The 9881-nt window shown below is 38.8% G+C and overlaps 1 protein-coding gene across 2 annotated transcripts; it reads right to left on the bottom strand.

The window, feature by feature from the left end:
- Positions 1 to 606: 606 nt before the first annotated feature.
- aaas (achalasia, adrenocortical insufficiency, alacrimia) lies at positions 607 to 9183 on the bottom strand. Of its 2 annotated transcripts, none has more exons than XM_085444365.1 (17): positions 9044 to 9183; positions 8734 to 8875; positions 6974 to 7101; positions 5010 to 5065; positions 4808 to 4899; positions 4667 to 4713; positions 4312 to 4410; positions 3757 to 3900; positions 3040 to 3160; positions 2833 to 2957; positions 2555 to 2615; positions 2372 to 2462; positions 2175 to 2271; positions 1466 to 1533; positions 1304 to 1385; positions 1100 to 1184; positions 607 to 871 (listed from the first exon to the last, which is right to left on the bottom strand). In XM_085444365.1, exons 2-17 carry the CDS (start codon positions 8842 to 8844, stop codon positions 716 to 718), a joined length of 1563 nt encoding a protein of 520 aa, XP_085300491.1. In that variant the 5' UTR covers positions 8845 to 8875; positions 9044 to 9183; the 3' UTR covers positions 607 to 715. The 2 variants fall into 2 exon arrangements, with proteins under 2 accessions (XP_085300491.1, XP_085300492.1); XM_085444366.1 differs by having other exon boundaries at positions 2175 to 2268.
- Between the last annotated feature and the right edge of the window lie 698 nt (positions 9184 to 9881).

Here is a 9881-nt window from a genome sequence, read left to right as displayed (position 1 = left end):
AACTGAATGTCAATTATAATATTTCACAACTCTAATTTTCTTATTTTACACTGGACTTGAAAAAGTGTTTCAATTTTCTGCTGCCCATTACAGAAACCTCTTTGCAACTGATTTCACCCAGTGTCAGCCAGCTACCACCATACATTTAATAGTGACTGCTATTCAAGCCTGTGTGACTGAAGCCTGAGATGACCACAGAAGAAATCTTCTCTCAGTGACATCATTAAACTGGCTGGCAGCTACCAGTCCTGCCCATCGGCCTCCTAGCAAATGAGACTGTGGAATCAATTAGAAAATCTGAGGTGACATCTTTCTTGAACATCGCATTCACAGGATGTTTAGAAAACCTGAACTCGGACCTTGAAATTAAGGGCACCAAATTTTGAGGAGAGATTCATCTATGGTGTCAATTCAAAATCCTGAGTGACATTTTTCTCGAGTTATCATGTTGACAAGATCTAACCTTGACCATATGATTTATACTTGTCTGAGATCTTTAATACACACCTCTATAGCATCAATTTGAAGATCTTAGTTTGAAGTATTGTCTTCACAAAGTCATAGATCACATCATAGATCACCTTTAACCTCAGCTTTTAACAAATATTTGAGAAATAATGCAGCAAGCGTGTGTTTATTTAGCACTTTCAACATATTTATTAACAATCCACAACAAAACATGATGAGTGACCGTGTGATGGTGGGTGGAGGGCAGTCAGGAAATGAGCTCTGTAAAGAGAGACTGATTGGCAAAGTCGGCGGGCCTTTCCTGGACATGAGGCAGTGTCGGACTGCCGCTGGGGCCCAAACGCGGGATGCTGGCACTCAGGAAATAGAAAGGCACATGGGTAATTCTTCCACTGGACCAGCACTGAGAACAAAGAGAGAAAACATCAACAGTAACATCAGATACCTGGATCAATAAATTATATTTTAATGAACTTGATTGATTTTTTTTTGAGGAAATGGATTTTGATGCTTTGACTTTCAGGGACCTTAGGATTCCCTAAGGCTGACATGATTAAGGTGGAGTTTAAAAAATAAAGGATGAAAACAGCATAAAGGAACTAAAACAGGAATTTAATATTTTAAGACTGACCACAGTGAGCAGAGCTCCGTGTCGGAAATTTGGGTGGAACTGCATCAGTCTCGGTTCGGCTCCTGGCTCCCCTTGAACAAAACCGCTGAACAAGAAAAACAAATCAAACACATGCAGACAGGAAGTACAGCAGTTTCACAGAGAAACACATTAGTGTGAGCTGTAATAAAGCTATGCAAGTACGACATGAATAAATATACAAACCACGGCAAAAGCTCAAAGATGGGGCTGACTCTTGTCTTGAACACAGCAATGATTGGAGACCGGTCGGCTGCCCGTGGATCACCTGAGAGGAAAAAATAAGGCTGAGATGAGTTACTTAAACGCTAACAAAGTCCATGAGGGTGAAGAGAAATGAGGTGATACCTTTAAGAAGCACTGCAAGCCTCTCTCCCCTCGGATCCCAGGCTAAGGACTGGATCTCTCCACCAACACTGGCAAACAAATTAGACATGAGGTGACCAACATTAAACTGCTTGGGTCACTTCCCAGTAGAAATATGTAGAGGCTGTATTTAAGTAAAAAGGGAATTACAGAGGGAACACAGTGTACTTGAACTATTAAAAAATATATATATTATGGAGAGTGCCGTTTGTCATTGCTGCACCAAATCATTTCTATGGATGCATATAACAAAGTACGTAGTGGATTTTTACTCCTTGGAATACTGGTGAGGAATGTAATCTGTAAAAAATGGATCATGTTTTATAAGCTGATCACTTGTTTTGCATGCAAAAGGTAATTAATACCTAAACTAAAACTATGAATTTAATATACTGCAGAATTGAACTATGGTAGCAGAAGAAGTACCAAAGATTGTACCTGACCACAGAGCTACATTTATGGTGAGAACTTAAGTAAAAAGGCAGTAAATGAGCATTATTTTTTACATTTAAAATACCAATAAAGTATAAAGCTACACTAAGGTTTTGAGCTCAGTCATTTTCCTGCTGGATTCTTCCTGCGTGCTAATTTTCACTGTTCTTTTTGGGTCTTTCAGGAAGATCAATGTACTCGTTTTCATGTAGTTAGACTGACAGATAGCCAATTAGCCACTTTTTTTCAGAGTTCTTACACGATGTCTCCATCTGGTGTGTTAAAAGTCGTCTCTGACAGGTCAGCCACCACAACTGCTGCATGCGGCCCTTTTGATGTGCCTGAAGGCACGGCTGCTGAATAATAAGAACAGATATTTTAAAAACTCCATAAAGTAAGCTGTCAAGTTTCAAAAGTTGTAAGAAGTATCTCATTAATGCCAACAGTTAAGGTAACCTGGTGTGTTAGTGAAGGTCAGAGCATAGATGACCGTCTCGCCCTGCACAGTGAAGAGAAGTCGACTCCCATCTGGACTCCAACAACCAGACTAACCAAAACAGACAATAATGCCTATAAAACATGTTGTATTAAAGAAATGCGTCACCTATTTAAACATCAAACATGATGACAATGTTTCACCTGGCAGCGCCCTTTTATACACGGCCAGCGCTCACAGGTCCACATTCTGGTCTCCCAAACCCTGGGAAGAGATTTTTTATTTTAAAGCTTTTGTCCTTTTATAATCTTGTATTAACACACGCTAAACTCCAACATATGTTGCTAATCCCCCACATGCTCATAAATATTCATTAGGATGAACAGGCCTCTATTATAACACAGCAGATGTACTACAGCAGCTCCGAATCAGCGAATGAGAGATGTGTAAAACTTCTGAGCTCTTAAGTTTTGTTTCGCACCTGAACAGGGCTGAAGGTGTAGAAGCTAGGACATGGCTACCGTCAGGAGACCAGGACAGGAAAGTAACCCCACCGCCGCCAACACGCTGAAGTGGTACGCAGCTTTCTGCAGCCACGTCCCACACCTGAAAGATGCATTTGAGGTGAATTTTAGTCATTTTGCGAATCACCGTCTGCAGTTCAGAGATGAAGTTGCAGCCTCGTTACCATCATTGCCGTGTCCATGGGCGAGGCAGAGAGAAGGAGAGATCCGCTGGGAGACCAAGCGATGGAAGTGACAGGAGCGTGACCGGGATGAGACAAAACATGAGCACACCCAGCTGAAGGCCTGAAACGAGATGACAGGAAGAGTAATGGGGTATATTAGAGAGCAAATACAGCTCCGATAAGGAAACAGTGAAGGTGCTTAATTCAAGGTAAAAATGAACACTATTAAAAAAAGGGCGACTTTAATATTACACAGGAAGGCAAATGTACAATGGACGGTCTTAAGTCCAAAACCGCAACACTGAAACTCTAATAGTCAAAAATGTAATTTAAGAGATTTAATTTAATGTACTAATATAGATTATAATGTACGGCTCCAAAACCACCATTTCATTCTTACTGAAATCCTTTTTTTTTTTTTGCCAGAACAAAGCACCTGAGTAATCTGTGATTTAAGTTTTTACTAAAACTCTTTTAACACTTAATGAGCCAGCCTCCTATTACAGGTAGCAGTATTGCTATGTCACAACATATCACAACAATGCCACTTTTAATTTTATAAGTGCCTTCCAACAGCTGTAGGGAAAAAAACAAAACAAATGTTTTGCTAGCTAACTACCAAAAAATTCAGCACCGCATTAAATGTAAAACTTGCTTTTCTGGCATTTTTTAAGAGACCTGAATTCAATGTTTCGTACATGACCTGAATTTACATACCTGGTTGACAGTGAGCAAGGGTCCACATGCCAAACCAGTAAACAGTTCTGACACCCGACTGCGAGGGCAGACGCACACAGCGGCTTCCACTGCACTACTGCAACGTTCCTCTGTAGTCGGTGCTTCAGTGTGGGAGTTGTGGCACTGAGGGAGAACAAAAGGAGACAAAGCAATGAGAATAATCTCACAGAATGACTCAGAGAACAAACCGAACATGGCTCGATGAGGTTGACACAGTTTAAGATTTCATTTTTCCCTGTAGAGCTTTGATTGACAAATATTTTCATCTTTGTGTGTGTGTATAGAGAATATTAAAATCCAAGAAACAACTAAAAGCATTTAGACTTTCGTTTACCACCTGAGACCTTATCTATGAGCTGGCAGAAGACAAGTATGATCTAATGCTGTAAAAAGGTTTTAAAGCTGATAAACCTGACACGACGCATTTGAAGATTGTGTTACTCTTTGATCTCGAACAAAATAATGAAAGCAAGTTGCAAAGAAAGCAGGAACATTTTGGTACCAGCGTGCTTTCCTCAGATCTAGTTTCGGTACCTTTTGGGGTTGTAGATCTTGATAGAGTCATCTAACAGGGCCACAGCAAATTTATCTGTATGTGGATGCCAGGCAAAGGCTCGCACCACACAGTCCGACCTGGTAAAGAAGGTTGAATATCAGGATTTGAATTAACATTTTTAGAGAGAAAAAAAAAATTCTAAATATTTATTAAGATGACATCGTTTTTTTTTTTCAGAATGACACATTTACCATAAAAAGTGAATAAGTCAGCCAGGTCTTGTAGCTTTACATTTGTTTATTAAAACAAAAAATTATTAATAAACAATAAAAAAAACATAACTGAATGCTTTAACTATGAGAAAAATGAACAGTTCACCAAGTTGGTGCTTACCAGTTCAGCACTTGTGAAAATTCAGCAATCATGTCTTCACTGCTCAACTATTAAAATATAATTAAATAAAAACACTTAAATCTGAACCCAAAAGCGACTGATAATCAAGTGGAAGATAATTAACGAGCAGAGAGAACTTACTGTGAGATGAGGAAACAGGGAGCCGTGAAAAGAAGAGACCCATCGGAGCAATGCCAGGATACAACCAGAACTCATCGACAACCATTTGGGCACTGCAAAATCGCAGATAACAGGAGAGTCACCGTGTTTGCGCATTACTGTGTGTGCAGGTTTAGGGATGTATGTGCTAAAGCAAAACACGAGATTTTGGGGCATCACGTACCGTGTGGGTGGGAGTTGGTAATTTCATTCAGTAACCCTGTCAAACCGCCATCCCTCCTGGAACACACGGACAAGATCAACACATTTTCTTTGTCTGTCATACACTCAGTACAACGTGATAAAATCGTTCCTGAAACACTTTTATCAGCTGCTCTGTATCAAGTAAGAAATAAGGTGCGACTTTTCAGGCAGATTGAGATGCTTTGCATGACTATGAGGTGCAGCTGCTGCCTTCTGTTTAAGCTGTAGAGATGTCCTGTTTACTAATTCGTGGCTGTTTTATAACTGACTGACAGCACGTTCGCAGATTGCTGTTTGCTAAAGGTTAAACATAACTGATTACTCTGAAAAACACAGTGATTAAAAGCTACCGAATTAATTTGGTTGAGAATTTTGTCCAGAGCAATTTAATTGAACAGCTGCGAACAGAAATCCTTCCTGTGCCCTTGAAGCAGGAAGGTTTTAAAAACATCCTGAGGATGAGAGGCTGCGTTGATAAGGAGAGGTGAAGAATGAATTACAGTCTTTATTATTGCCCAATAAATGTATCTTTATTTAATGGGATGTCTGTTAAATAAATAAATATCAAGAAATATTTTACGGTGACAATAAAGAAAGAATACATTTTTTAAGAAGTTTGTGGTAAATTTAAAAGAAAAAAAAAAAAAACATGGGTGATTATAAAGTTTTGCATACGAAAGACACACGGCACATATCCATATGATAATCAAACTCTTCCCATACTTCTGCATGTCTGGAGTCACTGCAGCCACCACTGCTGTTACGTTACCTATGGGCAACCACGTGAAATCCTCTCTTTCTAAGAATACATATTTTGATCATTACTGGTGAATGGCTGTGCATTTAAAGCACGCTGAAATCAGATGATTTTTGATACATCCTGTATATTGTGTAGTACATGTGTTGTTTTTAAGGAAGCCCCCTTTTGTTTCTAAAGCTTGGAGAAGACATCAGGTTAGACTATTTGTTTAGTTGCTCTGATTTCTTGCTGCTGCACTGACTGTTTCAGAGTTATTTGGGATTTTACTTATTGCTATCAAAACAACTGCATGTAACCAGAGGAGAAGAGCGAGCACACCACAAACCCTTTGGTTTAAAGTTGTGCCACAAAGATCAACTTAGACCTGAAATTTAGCTGCTGTGGCGATTCAACTACAACAGCGGTCCCCAACCTTTTTACACCACAGACCGGTTTAATGTCAGACAGTATTTTCACGGACCGGCCTTTGGTGTCGCGGATAAAAACAACAAAATAAAATGATACAACCAAGACAAAAACTGTGATATTTTGTAAATATAATAATAAACACGAACTCACTGTGTAATTGTGTAACTTTATTAGCAGCGTCCTCCTGAAATGCGCCGACAACATTGAGAGTAACATCCTCCTCTCTGCCCTTTAATGCTCTCTGGTCGCTATGGTAACGTGTAAATATTTCTTTCAAAATAAGACACAAAACTACAACAAAAGACCCAGGGAAACTGAGTTAACGATAAAAATCCCCAAAACCATAAATTTCACACCCAAGCCTCAACTCTCGCGGCCCGGAACCAAACAACTCATGGACAGGTACCGGTCCGTGACCCAGGGGTTGGGGAACGCTGAACTACACGATATATTTGCACGCTAATGTTTTCATTTTAAATGAGCTGTACAGCAATACACTGATTGGTGATTTTTTATTTTATTTTGCCCAATCCATTGATATCAATGAGCGTACACTAAAAAAAAGAAACAGTATTGGCAGCAGTTTAGCAGGGCTACAAAGGCAACACACTTTCAACAGAACTTGAAAAGTACAACCTTCATGAAGGTGCAATTTATTGCAGGATTGTTAGGCTTTAAGTTTATATATAAGTTTACATTTAACACAGGTGTACTTAAACAGCTGGTAAATGATTGCACGGCTTTGTTATCAGGTGGTCTATATGTTGGCTACGTACCATGCTGCTGCACTCCTCATCCACAGGGTTTCCGAGTGGTCCAGGAAAGCTGCCTTGCTGCTGTTTTCTGTGCGGCTGTGAAGTTTCAGAGACTCTCGAGGGAAAGACAGACTAGGAGGACTAAAGTCCTGCAGAAAATACAACAACATAATGGACATTTAGGAATGAGCTGCCTCTCTACATCAGCCTGACCCCAACAAGTGAGGTTTTTAAATCACATTTAAAAACCTTTAATGTGAATGAGATATCCTGATGGCAGTAGCCTTTGTGTATCGGTTAATTCACATCACTTCTGCACATACATGTAACTTGTTGAGTGTTAGTTTTTTTTTCTCTCTCTCTTATTTTCTTTTCTAAATGTACCTGTCTATTGTTTACATGCTTGAAATAAATTACCAATCAATCAATCAGTGTAGCTTACTTTGGTTATACTACTAGATAAAGTCTGTCAGTAAGGCAGTCCATTGTACTGCACGCATTGAGTTGAAGATGAAAAAATAAATTAATAAATTAATAAATGTATTTGCAGGTTAGTTATCACTAAGAAACCTAAATCAGGAAAATTAATTTCATTTTGATCTGCCTAAAAGCGTAAGTGATTGATACATCTCCTTTAATAGACTATGGGACTGTGTCAGAGCTGAGCACACTGAAGGGATTATAATTTAATTAAAATACAATGAAGCTCTTTTGTGTGAACACAAAGAAGCTAAATTTATATATTAACTTATGAATTCATAAGATTAATGATTAGAGCCAGAGTTGCTCTTTTGCCTTATTTGCACCACCTGTGTTTGCTTTGTTGTTATATTGTTTTTATAGATTTCTATTTCTCTTTACATCTGGTGCCTCTGAAGTATGGGGCACTTAAATTGTATATTTTGATGAAGACTGAAGCAACCACTCCTTTTTTGTGAGTACACACAGAACAGAAACAGAAAGTCGGAATTAAGAGTAAGCTGATAACCATTGATTTTACACTGCTTAATAACACAAAGAAAATCTGTACACAGTACACTCCTGTGGTTCAAAATGAGGATGAATAACAACAAAAACGCAATTAACCCACACAAATACCTACAAGCCTGAGCTAAAATGCTGTTAAACACTTTATTTTATGGGAAAGGAATTTTTCTTTATTCTTTTCCATCTCCAAACTATACATCACAACAGCTCTCAGATCTGGTATTTCTTCCCTTTCACTCTTGCTGCTATCCTTCAAAATCAGTAGTTGGGGCTGATTTAACTACTGATTTTGAAGGAGTTGAAGGAGCCTGCACGTCACCTCATTTGTGCACTTCCTATTGCTTTACCAGGTATTTAAACTTTCACTACCTCTACTTACTTGCAACTTCAGGGAGCACCAATACTAAGGTTTATTATAATGAAAATTAGAGTAAAATCTACTTGGGAAAAAGCAAACTATTTAAGACTGATATTAACTTACAAGACTTACAAGGAATCAGTCTGTCTTGAACGTCTTAAATCTTGAATGTCATAAGTTATATGGTAAAATTATATGGTAATGCTGAACCAAAAAAAACCAAAAAAAACAAACAAACCCTAACTCTTAAATGTTTACCATTAATTGAAAGGGGCAAATCCTGCCGTAAAACTAACAAACTAAACTGAATTGAAAAAGCAATTACAAAAAACAAATAATAATTAAGACTACAAAATGACGCTTAATAAGTTACCCCACTGGAAACATGACTGTCTGTCTTAGCTGAGACTGATAAGTCTGTAGGTTTGAGTCGGACCTGCTTCAGCTGGTCTTCAGTGCTGCTCCCCGACAGCAACTCGTTGTTGGACTCGCACACAGTGGTCTGTCCGTAGGGCAACGGAGGGGGGAAAAGAGCCAGAGAGCACATCTTCTACACGGAGAAATTATTCCACCGGACCCTGCAAAAACACAGTGGATTCGTCAGGTAAAGGCAGACACAGAAGTAGTGGACGCTGTAGCTTTTAGAGCGTGGGAAGCTAGCTAACATCACCAGCTGAAGAAAGTTAACTAGTTTGTAATCTTATAATGCTTTGGCAAGAGCCTCGTTTGTATTTAGTGGTCCTTACCTCGTAGTGTGTTTTGTATAGTGCTGTCAATTCTCATTCGTTGTTTCAAAAACAAAGTCAAAGTACATGCTCGTTTGTTGTGACGCTCCTTCAAGTCAATCCCGCCGCGCAAGCTACGGCAACACGGAGGGACAAACAGTACAATTTTTCCTGCAGTGCACAAACTGGGAAAAAATGTCGCACTGCCCTCTTCAGGACAGAAAGCGACACTGGAACCATACACAGGCAAACAAGTACAATTTATTTAGGTCGGGAGTGTCAAATTCACTACTTGATCTTAACAAAAATGGCGTATTTAAAGAAGTATCATTTCAAGGCGTTTACCTGAGCCATGGAGCCTATATAGAGATTACAAAACAAAAACAAACATCAAAATAAACAAGCATAAACTCAAGTGAAAGACACTCCTCAATCCAGTCATCATAAAAAATGCCAGAGAACAGAAGGTAGTACTTCTTGGTAAGGTACTTTTCTAATTTATTCAATAATTCACTTACAAAATATATAAAATGCCCAAAGATCTTTAGGCAAAGTAAAATTCAACAGTATCTCTGTTCTTTTTTCCACATTTATTTAATCTACTGTAACTGCATGTGCATTGCAGTGTACTGATCACAAGGAAAAGGCACAAAGCATTCACACAGTTTTTTCCAGACATTTTCACTCCTGTAATAATAATAATAATAATAATAATAATAATAATAATAGCGCATTTAATTAAAAACACTGGAGTAATTAATTAATGTTAACACTTTGCGCCATCCAGTGGGCCGAATTACGCCGTTTGGTGGGCCAGATGTGGCCCTCGGGCCGCGAGTTTGACAGCTCTGGGGATAGC

The sequence above is a fragment of the Copadichromis virginalis genome, linkage group LG20, assembly GCF_057382275.1.
Source record: "Copadichromis virginalis isolate Kocher_CV1m ecotype Utaka linkage group LG20, C_Virginalis_male_GT1.1, whole genome shotgun sequence".
Classification (NCBI taxonomy): domain Eukaryota; kingdom Metazoa; phylum Chordata; class Actinopteri; order Cichliformes; family Cichlidae; genus Copadichromis; species Copadichromis virginalis.
The sequence above is the reverse complement of the archived record's forward strand: the minus strand, read 5'-3'. Positions and strand labels throughout refer to the sequence as shown.